This window comes from Alosa pseudoharengus, unplaced genomic scaffold, assembly GCF_046254945.1.
Source record: "Alosa pseudoharengus isolate Yale_2024_CS ecotype anadromous, Long Island Sound unplaced genomic scaffold, YU_APseudo_1.1 YU_APseudo_1.1_scf_14, whole genome shotgun sequence".
NCBI classification, from domain to species: domain Eukaryota; kingdom Metazoa; phylum Chordata; class Actinopteri; order Clupeiformes; family Clupeidae; genus Alosa; species Alosa pseudoharengus.
In genome coordinates, this window is record NW_027468609.1 from 31,301,108 (window position 1) to 31,318,718 (window position 17,611).

The following is a 17,611-nucleotide window of genomic DNA, read 5'->3' on the forward strand; positions in this document are numbered from 1 at the left end:
TTGATAGAGCACTTCTGGGATGGGGGAGTGCGAGCGTCTCCCCTGGCGTTGCCAAATGAATTCTGATGTTACCTGGGATGACTAAGTAATCTTCCGGATGAGATTACATTACTTGGCAAAAAGGAAAACATTATGTGTATCCCATAGGAAGCCATGCCAGAAATAATACCTCTCTCCGCTCCTCTGCTCTCCTCACCTTTCCTCCCCTCTCCTCCAGCAGCGAGGTTGGGAGAGAAGTTAGTTTGGACTGTTCTGAAGTTAGTCATGATTGTTGAGCAATTTGCTTTTTTTGTTATGTTGCATGTAAATCAATAGACTGTTCATATCTTTGTCTAATACTGTTGATCTGTGATGAGGGAAGTTAGAAAGCACAAAGCTATAGCACACTTATTATTTACTGTGAACTTCTCCACGTTCTTCATCTGAAATATTTGTGTGACACACACGTGAATATACACAGGTGTGTTTTTTCCCTTATCAGCACGTGAAGCTGGAGGAGTATGGCCGGCCCAAGATTGACGGAGAGCTAAAGGTGTCCACGGCCGTCAACCGCACCAAACAGGACAGGTAAGAGACGTTCATCTCTCCCGGCGCTCTATTTCACAAGACAGTTTTACATTCCGGTTGGAATGTGGCGTCTGTGCGTTGCACTAAATCTAAATCATCCACAGTGTTGTTGTCAGAGTTGGATTATGGTAACCTTGTACTGTACTGTATGTTATTCTTGGGATGGAGTTGCTTTGAAATCCTCTTGAATGAAATTCTGCTTCTGGACCAATGGACCTACTGCTGTTTTTTGCTACTGGACAATGTACCTAGGACCTACTGCTGTTATATTTGTTATATTATTTTGTTGTGAGAACTGGCATGAACCTTTCCCTTCTAGGTACATCTTCCTGTTCGACAAAGTGGTGATCGTGTGCAAGCGCAAAGGCTACAACTACGAGCTGAAGGAGATCATCGAGCTGCAGTACTACAAGATGTCCGACGACCCCATGAACAACAGAGACATGAAGAAGGTAAGCCTGAGATGAACTCTCTCAAATCCTTCCCTTGCTTTCAAAAAGATCTGCTAGATCAAATGTTCCCACTTAACCTGCAACCCCCCCCCCCCCCCCCCCCGCAGTGATTCGCTGTCTCTTTGGAATCTCTAGTGAACGCCAGCTGAATGCATTTTTGTCCTGATCTTGGGATGAGGTGGAGGCAAAATCAAATCAAATCACTTGACACGCTATGCTCTCCTCCCGTGTGTAGCCATAAGCAATACCACATTGGGGATCTCTCTCCACTTGGTGCCGTCGTGGCGGATAAAGGCATGGGTGGGTCGTGTGTAACACATAGCTGGGCCACTCCTAACCCAATGCATCAGACTCTCCTATGCTCATGCCCATGTTCCAGCATAAGAGAATCATGCTAGCAAATACAGATGCATTGCGTTGTGGTTTTAATTTCTCCCCCTGGTTAAAAACTAACATGCTTTTGGAAAAAAAACAGAATCTGCATGGATGTGGAGGCTGCATGTCTGATGATCTGTCTGTGGTCTCTCTCTCTCTCTCTCTCTCTCTCTCTCTCTCTCTCTCTCTGTCTCTGTCTCTCTTTTTTGCATGCCTTCCAGTCGAGTGGGAAAATGGTAAGCTGAATCAGATGCTTTTGGTTTGCTCAGATTTGAAGTTGATTTTTTTTTCTTGATTGTGTAACTCTGCTGAGTAAAGGCAGAAGGGCGCTGGGGTGAGGGTAGCAGAGATGTCGTGCTCCAGTCTGGAGAGGCTGCAAGTCTGAAAGTTTGGCTTCACATAAATATTTATGCAGGAACCGATTTCTTTTGTGTTGTTGTTATTTAATCATACATTTGGGCGGACACATCCTGCACTGTGTGGCTCTTCTTACCTTACTCTCTCTCACACACACCCCTGTTTCCCTCTTCTGTCCTTATTTATCCCCACGTTTCCTCCTCATCACTTTCTTTCCTCATCTGTCTCTCAATACCACTTCTGTCCTCTATTGTATCTCTTCCTCTCCTTTGCACTCTTTATCTGTGTCCTTCTCCTCCCCTTTGTCTTGTTCCCTCTTTTCTATCCCCACCTCTCTTCCTCTCTCTCTCTCTCTCTCTCTATCTCTCTCTCTTTCTCTCTCTCTCTCTCTCCCTCTGTTTGTCTCTTTTGCTCCGGTCCTGCAGTGGTCGTACGGCTTCTACCTCATTCACCTGCAGGGGAAGCAGGGCTTCCAGTTCTTCAGCAAAACGGAGGACACCAAGAGGAAGTGGATGGAGCAGTTTGAGATGGCCATGTGAGTGTCAGCCTGACCAGAGAGAGAGAGAGAGAGAGAGAGATGGGCATAGACAGAGGGGGAAAGAGTGACATGTAGGGATGCACCGATTGTGAAATTCAGGGCCGATACCGATACTGACGTATAAAATAACACGTTGGCCGATAACCAATGACAATAGGCCTACTGATTTTTTTTTTTGTTTACTGTTTTTTTGTTGTTAATTATACCCTTTAATAGAGTGGAAACAATAATATTCATAAAAAAAATAACTGAACCATTTTCAAATCTTTCAGGCCTTCATAGCACAACATTTACCTTGTGCAAAGTTGATGCAAAATAACAGATTCAAATCTGCCACTGCTTTCAGTAAATGTCATATTAAACATTTGCTAAATAGCTGATATCTGTCAACAAGGCCAATATTTGGGGCTGATTCCGATGTTGGCAAATATATCGGTGCATCCCTAGGGATGTTAGGTAAACCTTCCTCTTGACGCCTTAAGAGACATGCTAGTGAGAGAGCTAGCACCCTGGGGCTTTAGCTCAATTGCCAGCACACTCGACTCGCAATCCTAGGTGTTGCAGTTTGCGGGTTTGAGTCCGGGCGAGGGCTAAAGCAAGGCTAAACCGCACGGTCAACACAACGCAGGTTACACACACACACCCTTACCCTCACAGGACAACACAAACTCAATGAAACATGAAGCGGCAGGTGTGTAGTGAGCTCCAGCTCCAGATGTGCTCAGATAAAGATGATGGGTTTTGGAGCAGTGGTCATCAGAGAGCTACTGGAGTGTGACGCTGTCTAAAGCTGCACCGCTCACCACGCTAAGCTGCTTAGCATTTATAGAAGTTTAAATCAAGGCACGAGGAGGAACAAGCTTTTATTGAAGTGTTTGACTGGTGGTGGAGGGTTGTTGACGTGTGCCACTGCTGCACACACACACACAGGTCCAACATCAAACCGGAGCGAGCCACGGCCAACCAGCATAACTTTGAGATGCACACGTTTGAGAAGAACACAAACTGCAGAGCCTGCAAGATGCTGCTGAGGTGAGACACATACTGTATGCTTTGTGGAGAGAGGTTCTGTTATTCCTGGTTATTTCTCTCTCTCTCTCCCTCTCTCTCCCTCTCTCTCTCTCTCTCTCTCTCTCTCGGTCTCTCTCTCTGTTCTACTTTTCTCACCAACAAGGAGAGGAATGCATGATCACACACTTGCATGTACATGTACACACATACACACTGGGAGTTAAATATACAGAAGCAATTAGGCCTAAATCTCATGAGTGTCATCTTATTGAAATACCTTATGCCCTCTTCCCCCAACACACACACACACGCACGCGCGCACACACACACACACACACACACACACACACACACACACACACACACACACACACACACACACACACACACACACACACACACACACACACCACATACACATACACACCAACACACACACACACTGTTCTGGAAGGAGCAGCATGTGTCCCCGGCTGCTGAGTGTGTGTGTGTACGTTTTTGTGCTGACCTCCATATAGTGCAGCATAAGCTGATGCGACCCACATAAACGCTTCAGCTCTGACCTACATCAATGGACAAGACCGATGGGACCACCATCACCAAACCACCGCTGCACCACAGCACAGCACAGCACTCCTGTGTCAGCTAATGAAATCCCTGCTTACTTAATGTAATCAGAGCTCGTCACTGGGGCACGGCTAACTCATGCAGTCACTGCTAACCAGCCCATGTGACGCTAACTGTACACTACTCGCCTGTGCTAATCCAAAAGATGCGGATGGGTTTGGAGAGAGTGGCACCCGCACTGCACTCGCAGTGGCAAGGGTCAGAGAGTCAAGAGCACAATGTCATGGCCAATCCATGACAATGTGTGTGACAATGGCAATCCATGACAATGTGTGTGACAATGGCAATCCATGACAATGTGTGTGAGTCGTGTTGATGGAAAGCACTAATAAATAAGTCAGACACAGGACAGTGAGAGAGAGGATAGCTGAGAGTGAGTGACCACAGTTTGGTCTCATATAGCCAAACCTTATGATATGAATCCCAGGTCCATTTCAATCCTGAGTCCATTTCTAGGGTGGAGGATGTGTATTTTTCTATATTTTTTTGTATTTATCTATATTGTATATTATTATTATGAATCTCCAAAATCTCTCTACAAAGAGACATGAACTATAGTGTCCATATATGCTTTACTGATTTGCTTAGTTTGACCTCATCGGTCAGATAAGTCTGTGTGTAGTCCAATCAGGAGGATTGTATGCGATCTCCTTCTGATCCGATTATCATTCGTCTATCCTATTGTGTCATTCGGTGTCATTATATTATTGCTCTGTATTTACCTTTTTATAATAAAGCCGCACAATTCATACCCATTTATCCTCACTGAGGCCTTCTAGAGCGGCCACATAACCTTTGTGCAGCTTAACCTCTCATTGAGACTCGAGTCAGGTCAGCGGAGCGCAGATAGGCAACGAGTGCCAGCGGTTGAGCTGAAAGCGTGTAGTAAATTGCAGCAGTCAATGGCGTAGCGAAAGGCCCACTGCACAGATCAATATGCTGACCCGAGGGCAGTGGCACTGGCAACATGATGGGGACAGCCTGGCTGGGAGCACAGCTGGGATGCACATGGGCGCATGAGAGCTGCGCGGTCAAACACACACACACACACACACACACACACACACACACACACAAACACACACAGTGTGGAGACCCTCACATGCACAGAGACACACATGCACACTTTCTCATGCATTCAAAGTCACCCACGTGCACACATGTACTGTATGTACACACACAAAACACACAGATGTACACAAACACACAGAGACAGACACATGCTCTGTATCTCTCTCTCTCTCTCTCACACACACACGCACACACACATGAACCCTCCCACCCCCCACTCTGCTGAATCGTAACGTGACGTTGGCCAGGCAGTTTGAGCTCCAGGCGCTGACGAGCCCCTTCTCCCTCTGCTCTCTCTCCCCACCAGAGGCATCTTCTACCAGGGCTACTTCTGCTCGCGCTGTGGGACTGGCGCACACAAGGAGTGCCTGGAGGTCATCACCATCTGTAAAATCAGTAAGTCCCATCCAGCCTCAGAAAACTCTCCCCACCCCACCCCACCCCTAGGCCCCTGGTTAAATTGAGCGTAGGCCTGGACTATGCGTATGGAGACAGTATATTGATATGACCTTATAAAAACGTACAATGGTGCTTTAGATGTTATGGGAATATTTTCATGGGAACAGCATTTTTTAATGCGCCAGCCATGATTCAATGTCATGCCCCAGGCCTCAGTTTGATTGAGATGGTAGAGTGTTAAAAGAGCTATGATACTTAACTGACCGTGCTGTTTTTCTCTCTTTCCTCTCTGTCTTTGTGTCTCTTTCTCCTCCTTGCTCACCACTAATTGTTGCAGATCCACACGATTCGGTGAGTATAATTTGCCCAAAATGACTCATTAACCTCGAACCTCGGAGTGTGTGAGATTAATCAGATTAAAAGTCGATTGGAAGCCAAACGCGTGAAGGGGAATGATTCATTGGCCCGCTTTTTAGAAGTTCAATTTTCTCCATAATCTCAGCTCTTTTCTCTCTATTTCTCTCTCTCTTTCTCACTCCCCCCCTCTCTCTCTATCCCTCTCTCTCTCTCTCCCTCTCTCTGCCCACGCATGGCTAATGAGTGAGTCAGTGTTGAGAGAGGCTTGACTGTATGATTGAGTCTGTGTCCTCATCCAACTCATTACAGAGATGAATAATTATTGTGTTTTGCTCACATAAATCTGTTTTTGATATAGTGAGTGAAATATGGTGCATGCTGATGTGAGTGTGTTTGTGTATTTTTGTTTATTTGATGGCTTCTGGTCTGGAACAGGACCCAGGGCTACTCTCCTCAGGTAAGAAACTGTGTTGTTTGCCAGGTAAGAGACTGCCTGTGTGTTCACATTACACCCATTCTAAAATACATGCAATACAGTTGTGAAAATACATAGACTGACATTCACATGTGCATTTCTGCATGTGCACACTGTTAAAACAAATGTGTTGAAAACAACACAACTTGCATTTTTTTTAACATCTCTGTGTCCAGATATGGACAACACAGTTTGTGTTGTTTCCAACACGTTGCTTTTGTTATTTGTTACACAATATGTGTTGAAAATAACACAACTTGCGCGTTTTTTTAAACACATCTCCGTGTCCAGATAGGGACAACCCAGTTTGTGTTGTTTCCAACACATCCATTTTAAAAGTGCACATTTACCCACATATGCACACATACACATAAATGCATGCAAAAGACCAAGACATTCCTTTATGGTTCTCTACTGCCATCTAGTGAAAGAAATTCTTTACCACACAGCTACAACTTTAAATCAACCTTCTTAGGTAACAATAGTGGTACATTGTTAATTGTTTGTGTATGTGAATGTGTGTGTGGTTAGGTCCAAAAATGGTGGCCCTCAGGAATTACCACGGCACGCCCTCTCCCCCGGGGAAACCCCCTCTCAGCTTCCAGACCGGTGATGTCATTGAGCTGCTGAAGGGAGACCCGGACACCGCCTGGTGGGAGGTAATACACCTCACACACTCATATCAGCTGATAAGCATACGCTTACTGTGCATAATGAAAGCTAAAAGTTCATGTGTGTTCCAAAGGGGCGACTCATTCAAGGCCAGAAGACGGGCTACTTTCCCAGCTCCAGTGTAAAGCCTTGCCTCGATCCCAAGGTATCGCATTTCCTGCCTGAGAGTTTCCTGCAAGTCATTGTGGTTTGAATGCCGAGTTAGCTGCACCTGACCCTTTCACATAGCAACAGGAAGGAGGGAAATCATTTCTCACTAATGCACTTGTTCATTTATTTAAATAGTGATCTCATGTATAACACATTACCTAACGTCTGCCTCTCTGTCCAGCCAAGTCCACATACCTGCCCATGTGGACACAGAGCTCATATTGTTTCTCTCTGTCTCTCCAGCCTTTCCAAGGTTTCACCAGTCGCCAGTCTTCAAGAGATGTTGACTACACTGTCTACCCCTGGTAAAGTGTATATATGATTATCTTCATGCACATAGCTTACAGTATGAGTCAGTCCTCTAAAGCCACCCCTATAGCCAATCTTAAATAAATCTAAGATGTTATCTTTAACAACAGTAGTTAAGGTGCTGTATGAACCATGTGTTCTGAACATGTTCATTAATACCATGTAATTACACTGAATGTTAATGAGAAGTTTGTGAGCTCTTTCTGAAGCTGTGGCATAGGGTAAATAAAGTCTTTCAGGTCAGTCAATGGTGGTTGAATGCTTTAATTGGTATTGGATCAGAGTGTAGCTGTGCATGTGATTGTCCTCTGACCCGTGAACCATAGACCGGTCTCCTGATCAATGGGCCATAACCATGGACCCTGATTGATCAGCTTGGATTGACTTGTCGTGTATTTGTGTTACTGTGCAGGTTTGCTGGGAACATGGAGCGGCAGCAGGCCGACAACCTCCTCAAATCTCACAGCAGCGGCACCTACCTGATCCGGGAGAGGACCGCAGAGGCCGAGAGATTCGCTATTAGCATCAAGTCAGTTATATCTCTCTTTCTCTCCTCTCTCTCTCTCTCCCCATCTCTCCCTATCTCTCCCTCCCTCTTTCTGTCTCTCTTACTCTTATTTTGAAGTGTAGGGAGAATGCTTGCTGAGGGTCAATCGCCTACTAGCTGCAAGTGGTCATTATTGCCTACATTATTGCCTACAACCTAAAAAGGGAGACCTATTTTTAATGGAGTCCTGTGTTATTAATGTGTATGGACTATAACATTTTCTCCAAGTGCTTAGCAAATAGACTCATGGCCATTTTGTTTTTACTGGGGGACATTATTGATATTTCACTGAGGAGAAGGAGAGGGCATTTGATGGCATGGTCTAAGTGAGGAGGCGCGCACATCCAAAAACTGGCAGGTGCCGAATTCCAAAATTTTAGAACATAAAAGAACAAAATTAAATCCGCACACTGAGCTCCACGTTGACTGTTTAATCGCCAAGTAACGTTTCAGGCTACTGCCCTTCTTCAGACTTGAAAAATAGGACACATCAGCACATACATATACCCACTAGGGGATCACCTGACAGGTCACAATAGATATGCCTCAAAGATACACCAAAAGTGCAATAGTTTAAGAATATACAAAACAGCACAAAGTAATAGCAAGGTATAGGTAGTGCCATAGTTGCAATGTAAACAGTGATTAAAAAAACTATCAATGGTCGATCACCACAGCAATAGTCGACATCATAAACGTATTAATTTGATGGCATGGGCCATGACTGCATTTTAAGGTGATGCAGAGTTGGCTCAATAGACCCCTTAGAGGTTTTCAAGAGGATGAGGAAGGATCACAGTGAGATGGAATAAGCTTATATCATGCAGAGTATGAAGTGTACATGCGAGAGAGGAGAGGCCGTTTGAAGACTTGTTCATTAGTATTTTAACCTTGTATGAGCACCATATATCTATCTAACATCTATTTCTGTCTATCTCAATCATTCTCTGTTTCTCCCTCTGCTACTTCACTCTTTCTTTCTCTCTCTCTTTATTCTCTCTCTCTACTCTGTCTCTCTTCGCCCTTTCCCAAGGCTGCTGCTCCTATTCATCCTTCCTCATGATTCAGACAGCATGCATGCTTGTTAGTCTCCGTCTTTAGTTGTTTGCCTGTGTATTTGTTTGTTGTGCATTTGTTTACTTGTCAACATTTGCTTTGAGCAGATGGCTCATCAGTGAACGCATCCTACCATGTCCTTCATCTATGTAAACAACATCAGTTCATTGGCCCTTTGTTTTATATGTGTGGGAGACATGGTGGTTGCCAGCTTATTTTGAAACTTAATAGGTGTTGTAACTGGGAATCTTATTTGTAATGGGGCGATGGTAGCATGGTGGTTAAGGATCTGTGCTAGCATGCAGTAGCCTGAAAAGTTGAAAAGGTTCAATTCCTGGCTTCCACTGTTATGCCTTTGAGGAAGGCACTTAACCCCAAGTTGCTCTAGGGACAGTGGCCCTTGTATGTTTTATAGAGTAGTAAGTCTCTTTGGATAAAAGCGTCTGCTGAATAAATACATGTACCCGTAAATATAATGTGTTTATTCCTCCAATAGGTTCAATGATGAAGTGAAGCACATTAAGGTGATCGAGAAAGACAACTGGATTCACATCACTGAAGCCAAAAAGTTTGAGAGCCTCTTGGTATGGAATTTTTTAAATCATATAATTGAACACTATAGATATATTTATATTAATGTAAATGTTAACAGTTTTTTAATGGTTGTGTGTGTCTTGTTTGTGTGTGTGTGTGTGTGTGTGTGTGTGTGTGTGTGTGTGTGTGTGTGTGTGTGTGTGTGCGCGCACGCGTGCACGCGTAACAGGAGTTAGTAGAATACTATCAGTCTCACTCGCTGAAGGAGAGCTTCAAGCTGCTGGACACCACACTCCGTTATCCCTACAAGTCACGAGAACGCTCCTTACCACGCTCCTGCACACGCTCTCCAGGTAGCAACAACACACACACACACACACACACACACACACACACACACACACACACACACACACACACACACACACACACACACACACACACACACACACACAGTGGCCAGCTGCTGAACATTAAATGTTTTCAAAATGCAGCTTGCCCTCTGCTGACCAACACTGCACAGAGTCCGGTCCTCTAGCAGACTACCCACTGGCCAGATACTGCAGTAGAGACACATACACTCTGTAACCACTGTTTCCTCAAACTGTATACCTTTTCTTTTTCTCTGTCTGTCTATCTCTCTTTTGTTCTATCCTGTTCTGTTTCTCTCCTATACCTCTGCTTCAATTGTCCCCCTTTTCTCTCTCTCTCTCTCTCTCTCTCTCTCTCTCTCTCTCTCTCTCACTCCCTCTCTCTCCTTCAGCAGCCTCCTCTGCTTCCTACAACTTCTCCTTCCTCAGTCCTCAGGGCCTCAACTTTACTTCCTCTCAGAGCTCTGCCCCCTTCTGGTCAGGTACTCTCACTGCACTCTTGCTCTCTGTCTCCTCACTCCTCATCTTCACTCTTTTGTCTGGTATCTGACACCCCCCTCTCCAAACATCATCCTCAGATCCATCAGGGCACAAGGGAGGGTCTACTTTTTCCAACCATTTTGAATTTGATTGGTTGTTTGATTGATTGATTGTTTGGTTAGTTGGTTGGTTGGTTGGATGGTCGATTCACATCACACATCACAAACAGCTCTAGAAAAAAATGAAGAGACCACTGCACATGTCATCCTACGGTTGCTGAGTGACACTTGAATGAGTTGACGGTCAACTCATTCAAGTGTCACTCAGCAACCGTAGGATGACTTCAGAAAAATGTGCAGTGGTCTCTCTCTCTTTTTCTAGACCTGTACATTCACCCTCATTCACCCTCATTTCTGTGTTTGTATGTGTAAAGCGGTGTATTCACGAGGTGTGTTTGTGTGCAGTGTTTACGCCGCGTGTGGTGAGCACGGCAGTAGCACGGTACAACTTTGCGGCGCGGGACATGAGGGAGCTGTCGCTGAGGGAGGGGGACGTGGTGAAGATCTTCAGCAAGATCGGGGGAGACCAGGGCTGGTGGAAAGGAGAAGCCAATGGCAAGGTGAGAGACAGAGAAAGAGAGAGAGAGAGTATGTGTTTGTTTGTGTGTGTGTGTGTGTGTGTATGTGTGTGTGTGTGTGTGTGCGTGAAAGAGAGAGAGAGAGAGTGTGTGTGTGTGTGTGTGTGTGTGTGTGTGTGTGTGTGTGTGTGTGTGTGTGTGTGTGTGTGTGTGTTTGTGTGTGTGTGAGAGAGAGAGACAGGGTGAAAGAGAGAGTATTGGTGTGTGTGTGAGAGAGAGATGGAGGAAAGAGAAAAGATATATTGAGAAAGAAAGGTCACTTTTCTGTGTGTGTCATGGGATTCACATTAGGTCAGTGTTAGCTGGATTCCTTCTCTTATTGTTTGAGTGTGTGTTTGTGTGTTCTCCTCAGATTGGCTGGTTCCCCTCCACGTATGTTGACGAAGAAGGTGTCCAGTGAGACTGGAGGGCCTCAGGCCATCACCTCCAATCAGAATGCCGGACTCTCGAACCCACTGCCCTCTGAGAGGAGACTTTGGAAACGTGTGGAATATTCCTCCTTTTTTGTGCTGGAAACATCTTCTTTCAGAAAAAAAAACCCAACAGTGGATGTTTGTACACCTGTCCTCTTTTTGTCCTGTACAAAACAACGTTTCGTTTTTTTCTTCTCCCTCTTCTACTCTTCTACTGTTTTTCTCTTCATCTCTTTATCTGTGTCGTCCTATGAAGCATTTCAAACGTCCATTGGATCTCTGTGATGACCATGAGACATCGAGGAGGGTGAAGTCCAGACTATGTGCTTAGGGCTCTGAGACCACTTCCTCCTTCGGACCAGAGTCCCACTGCCATGCACAGAGACCAGAGGGAAAGCTTTGCCTCTGTACAGTAGTATCATCCACTGGGTTTTGCTGTTAGCCTATTGGGAGTTGGGTGGGGAAATATATATGTATAGATAATTTATTTAAAGAGAAAAAAAAAGTAATTATATAAAAAAAAAACAATTGTGCAAGGTGGGGTGAGTTGTAAGCCTTTCAAAAAGCACGCCAGAGACGGTGACAGAGAGAGAAGAATCAAGAGAGGGAGGGGTGGGGAGGAGTTCAAAGAAAAGATGCACTTTGCTTTTCTTTACGACAAAGAATTTGCCTTAGTTGTCATGGTGATGCCTTTTTGCGGGGGGGGGGGTGGGACAGAGTGTGTCGTCTTGCACGGAAACTGCACTCTCTCTTTCACATACACACACATACAGTACACACACACACACAAACTTATATTGATATACATTCAGACATGTGCACATATGCCCTGTCTCCATGAACATGGTGCCTTTTAAGAGAGTTCAACACTTCTGACAGTTTAATATAGAGAAGGAGAGCACGGAACGGTAGAGAGAGAGAGAGAGAGAGAGAGAGAGAAGGGAAACAAAACACAGAAAAAATAGCAGAAAAGGGCTCAACTCCACCAAACCATGTCTCTTCCAAGACCTGAAATCTGGAAGGAGATATGGAAAGACTTGGAACTCGTTGCCCTCACTTTCACCATCTCATCATGACTAGCATGCACATGAACGATCATGGTTCTAAGCATCTGGCCTCACAGCTGTTTCTGAGGGTGCAGATGTTTGCATAGGGTTTCCTCTCTTACCCAGGACAAGTCACAGGACACAGATAGATGATAGAAAGAAATAGCACACACACACATGCACACACACATACAGTGGTCAGGGGGTGTCGGCACCTTACGTCAGGGGACGTTTTAGTTGAATAAATAAAAAGGGAAAATTAGAGTCATCATGAAGAGAAACAAATGAACACAAACACAAACATGCCAATGTGTGCACTGATATTACGGTGACTGGGGAGTATTTTTTTCTGGGAATTTATTTTATTGTATTTTTTTTTTGTCTGGATATTTGTTGAATTCTGTTTTTTAATTGTTTGCACAGACACACTCTTCACCTCTCTTGGAGAAAACAAAGAGAACATCTTCAGACAGCTGGTTAACTTTTGTTTTAAAAATAATGCCAAATGAAAGCATTTATGAAGAATACTCTGTACTGGTTCATTCTGGAATGAACTTCATCATGTTCTTGTTATGTAATGGTGACAGTCATGTGGTCTTTTGCCTTATGAGTGTGAGAACACGGTGCTACGACTGATTGGCTTTATTTCCTCACTCTTGTTTCTGGAGGTCAGAGACTGTGGGACGGACGAGACTTTCAAACTACATATCCCACAATTCCTTCCAGTGCCCCTTCAGTCACTGAGAAAGGCAGAGGGGATCGCACGCTGTACCCGTCCTCACAACATGCTCCGTATGACACCTGCAACACTGGTTGTTTACTTGTACAGTATGTGTGTGTGTGCCCATGTGTTCTCATGACGTTCCTGTGACATTCACCTCGTCTACCGGACTCTGGAATGAAACTGGAGGAAAGAAGAAAACAAAAAGCACAGGAATTAACAGGACACTTCAGCTGATCCTGAGTGTCACTAAACCGAGATTAAACACACACACACACACACACACACACTCATACACACTCAAACACAAGTCTATGGACCGCTGTATATAATGGTGTCAGCCACAGGTTACTACCTTCACAACCCTTCAACTCCGTTTGATTGAATCCAAACAGCCAGTTTGGATACCAGTTTCTTCTTCTGGCTTTCGATTGGACATATGAGGCTCTTACACCACAACTCTTGCCATGGTATCCATGATGTCAAAGTGTCATATGTCTTAGCTTTCTGCACAAATGTCCCTCTCTCTATATATACTTGAGCTACTGCTATGGTCCAGGTGGATGGACACCTGGTGCAACAGGTCTTGAGATGGCCAGTCAGAACCTTACAGTCAAGAGTGAGCTTATAACCAGAGTGCTAATGAGAGCACATTAGATTTTTTAAGAGGAACATTATTTATTGTGAACTTGTCTTACAAGACCAACTTTCCATCTGATACTTACACGGTGCAACAAACCCAAGACAGGTCTTGAGTTTAAAACATCTTTACATTTGCCAAGTGTTCCGTTCAGTGAGACAAGCCTCCTCTCCAGGCTAAATGTGCACTTCTCTTGCTGTCCAAGGTGCTGATTGGTCACCCTTTCCATACCTTGACTGAAGATGTCATGTCCACAGGATGCAAATGGTCCAAATCCAATGAAGCCAGACAGATTTAGTTTTCTAGTAATAGCAAAACTGAGTCACTGTGTGAGTGTGTGCATCCAGGTGAGAGTGGGAGGGGGCAGGCTGTGGAGAGAGAAGCAGAAGAGAGCTGTGCTGTGCAGCAGAGCCGCTATACGTCATCTCTGTCATCTCTTGAGCCAGGTGCAGACTCCAACCCCTTCATGTAATCTACTGATAAATATTATAAATAATTATTATGATCTGTGCAATGGCTGAGAAACCAAGGGTTGTTTTACTGAGTGTGAGTGGGTTGAGTACGGTGTGTTTGTGTGTGTAAGAGAGAAGGAGAGGAGTGTGTGTGTGTGTGCGCTTCATACAGATCTGCTCCTTCACCTCAGTGATCATAACTGATTGCGGTGGAGTTACTGGCGTAGGGGGTTAGTAGCTTTTGTGTAGTGGAGAAAACCCATTGCATGTGGTAAATAGATATTACAACTCATGTCAGAAAATCCTTAAGAAAATAAATTAATTGTGTACTTTTTGAATGGTAATTTACTTCCAAACCGAGCTCTATCATGAAATAAATATTTCTCTTTTGTCTATATTTTGGCCTAGTATAATCATTGATGTCCTGACCTAAAACAAACTTACACTGTGTATTTACTGTAGATCATTTTTTTATTCACTCTTCACTAAAAAGCAGACCAGCAAGCAGAACTACAGTATGTTCTAATTGAAAAACACACATTTGTCTTTCAAACAGATATGTGTCTTGCAAAACACTCTTCTGAGAAACACATACCACAGTCACCAACTTCCAAACTGCTGGCAGAGGAAGTCTGTGGCAGCAAAGAATCACATAAAGCTGAAGAGTTATGGAGCCACAGTCCCTCTCATTTAAATTGAGCAGTAACTTCAGAGAGGAATATATTAACCTCATAGATCTTCATCCTAAGTGTCTGCCCGTTCAAATAAACAAGCTGTCCCAGGCACAGTTGTACTGTACATTTCTACCACTATGGGGAGCCAAATCACTATTTCCCTAAAACTAGACACCACATTTCGGAGTAGGCCTAGTCGTCAGTCAGACAGTTAGTCATTGTCATAAGGGACTTGGTTGCTCTATTCACCTGCTTCTCCAACACAGCTCAATGTCTTGGGAAGCTAAATGGATTTTAATGCCCACTCACTGTGACTATGGCAGTGATCTAATTGGCTTAATCCCTGAGGGAAATGTCTGTCTAATGTTTCAGAGGCTTGTGATTTTACCTTGTGAATGGCTGACGAGGGGGATGTTTTTTACACATACACACAGATAGGCCCTTTCAAACTCATTTAAAGCCGAGTGAGTGTGTTTACTTATTTAGTCATTTTTTATTTGAAAAAACAGGGAACACTACTTGCATGGACACAGGACCAAAGTAAACCAGTGTGTATGCTCAATTTATAAGATGCTATGTGGTGTGTTCTTGGTATACAAAGGCGAGGGAAATGCCAAGACCATGTGGATAGCTGAAATTCTGATGTAAATGTGTATCAATAGACCTACTGCAAAATTACTGATTCTCTAAACATGTCTGCTAAATGTAAATGTATAGAAACTCCACATGGTGACTGATTCTCCATCCTAACACTGGCACGAAAAACATGACAATTGTCACAGTGCCATGTGCCACCACTGAACTATTTTTGATGGCAGAATATAGGTCAACCAAGCCCCTGGTGCTGTTACATTGTGGCTACAAGCCCTCAATCTGGACACATTACTACACTGATAATGAAAAGGAACCCTTGGTGACCTACAATCATGATTTTGCTGAGTATTGACTGGTATATTTAGGTTAAATGCCCATGTGCCTCAAAAGCAAGAGTGAAGTGCACCAAACATCTAGCCGTCTTCTCTAAAAGTTCTCTCTTTTTAAATGTCTCTGCTTTTGTGAGTGAGTCCTACAATGAGCAGTGTTGCATGTAGGGAGTCTTTTTTTTACGATCTGAATCATTGGCAGAGCTCTTCTGGACATTTGTATATTTTAACTGTAGATCTTACAAGATTGTTTCAGTCTCCCATGAGGCAAGCTGAGTGACGAATTGGCAAATTACCAAATAATCTTGTTTTCTTAGAATTGCTTTATATCAAACTTGTTGCCCATCACTGGCTAAATTAAAAGTGTGGTGATCCACAGTATAACATGCTGCATGCTTTGTTCAGCTTGGGGACCGTGTTTAAAACTGTTTTATTATTTGACGAAATTCACTTGTTCCAGTCTCTTTTGAAAATAATAGAGGTACATGTTTTAGCTGAACATTTTTGGGAAGAAGTCAAGAAAAATATTCTGCTCCCAGTATGACAACGCCCGCCACAGTAGGCATCCTGCTGAATAACATACTGAGGATTAAAGGGGAGTCTGAGGAGATTGTGAAGGAATGCTGAAATATGGTTGAGTGTTGATCTGAACCAGAGGCTGTCTGGGACAGAAGAGAGCCCTTCACAGAAAGACTGGGGTGGGTGATCTGAACATAGACTAATGCCTTGAAAGACATAGACCCTGAGTTATTGGAATGATGTTTATCACCTGGAATGAGGAGTTTTAATCACATCTCATTTCAGTTACGCCAACACATCCTCCATTCACTGGACCTCTGCGTTCATTGCCTCATTGGGGCTCGCCATGCAGAGCTCATTAGCCTACACAAAAACAGGCTGAGATACCCTCAAATGGGGGCATATAATTGCACAGGAACTCCAGCTGATGGACAGTTCCTCTCATTGTGCAAAATCACTATGGGAGGGGTCCACAGCGGTGCTCTAAAGGGCACAAGGAGAAATGTTGTACAGCCCAAATTCTTACCACATATAGTCAGAGACATGGAGTTTTTTTGTCATTTAAGACTATTAGGTAGAATATTATTCAAGTCTCCATGACAGACTTATCATAGCCTACACCACCAGATTTCAGACCATGTCACCAGATTTCAGACCATGTCAAATTTGCTGTTGTGTAGGTGCTTTTGTGTAGGTACCATGTAAAAATACAGTTGAATGATGAGAACAAATTAGGCTTAAGGCATCTCTTAATTGTTGGATATCATGGGCATGGTACAATGCAGCTATTTTTATCAAACCCACAAGCCTGGAGTATTTTGAAATACCCACCCACAACCCCCCCCCCCCCCCCCCCCTCTCTTGCTCGTTCGCTCGCTCGCTTATGAGTGCAACTGACGTGGTCGCAGCCAGGCAGAGGTGGTTGAGCCTGTCGATGTGTTCCCCTGCTACACGATGTGTCTACCAACTAGATTGAAATAAGGGATCTCATGCGAGACTGGTGCACGCACGGCCGTTGTCTCCACCGTCGCCGTCTGTGCAGATGAATTGCAGGTACGCTATTTCACTTTTATTCCTCAAAGTCAGATATAGTGAATGTAGATTGGCCATGTGGTCAGCGTTTTGTGTTCATATGTAACCAATACTGTCCGCCACTGTAGCCTATCTTAAAACAAGTATACGAAGATACATTGTAGGTGATGAATAAATATGATAACTTTTCTGATATTGACTGAATG

The 17,611-nt window shown here is 44.1% G+C and overlaps 1 protein-coding gene across 7 annotated transcripts in view; it reads left to right on the forward strand.

Moving 5' to 3' along the window:
* vav2 (vav 2 guanine nucleotide exchange factor) overlaps positions 1–14,652 on the forward strand; it is a 207,563-nt gene extending 192,911 nt beyond the window's left edge. The window contains exons 13-29 of one of the 7 annotated variants that reach the window (XM_076284664.1): positions 482–567; positions 887–1,019; positions 1,616–1,630; positions 2,177–2,286; positions 3,220–3,321; positions 5,306–5,394; positions 5,735–5,748; positions 6,190–6,211; positions 6,761–6,888; positions 6,975–7,046; positions 7,295–7,356; positions 7,773–7,889; positions 9,460–9,547; positions 9,727–9,850; positions 10,261–10,350; positions 10,813–10,967; positions 11,338–14,652. In XM_076284664.1, coding sequence (XP_076140779.1) covers positions 482–567; positions 887–1,019; positions 1,616–1,630; positions 2,177–2,286; positions 3,220–3,321; positions 5,306–5,394; positions 5,735–5,748; positions 6,190–6,211; positions 6,761–6,888; positions 6,975–7,046; positions 7,295–7,356; positions 7,773–7,889; positions 9,460–9,547; positions 9,727–9,850; positions 10,261–10,350; positions 10,813–10,967; positions 11,338–11,385 — 1,455 coding nt within the window. In that variant the 3' untranslated portion in view covers positions 11,386–14,652. Of the gene's footprint in view, positions 1–460; positions 568–886; positions 1,020–1,615; positions 1,631–2,176; positions 2,287–3,219; positions 3,322–5,305; positions 5,395–5,734; positions 5,749–6,189; positions 6,236–6,760; positions 6,889–6,974; positions 7,047–7,294; positions 7,357–7,772; positions 7,890–9,459; positions 9,548–9,726; positions 9,851–10,260; positions 10,351–10,812; positions 10,968–11,337 lie in introns of all 7 variants that reach the window. The other 6 variants (XM_076284657.1, XM_076284660.1, XM_076284659.1 and 3 more) reach the window with 6 other exon arrangements.
* Positions 14,653–17,611: the final 2,959 nt, after the last annotated feature.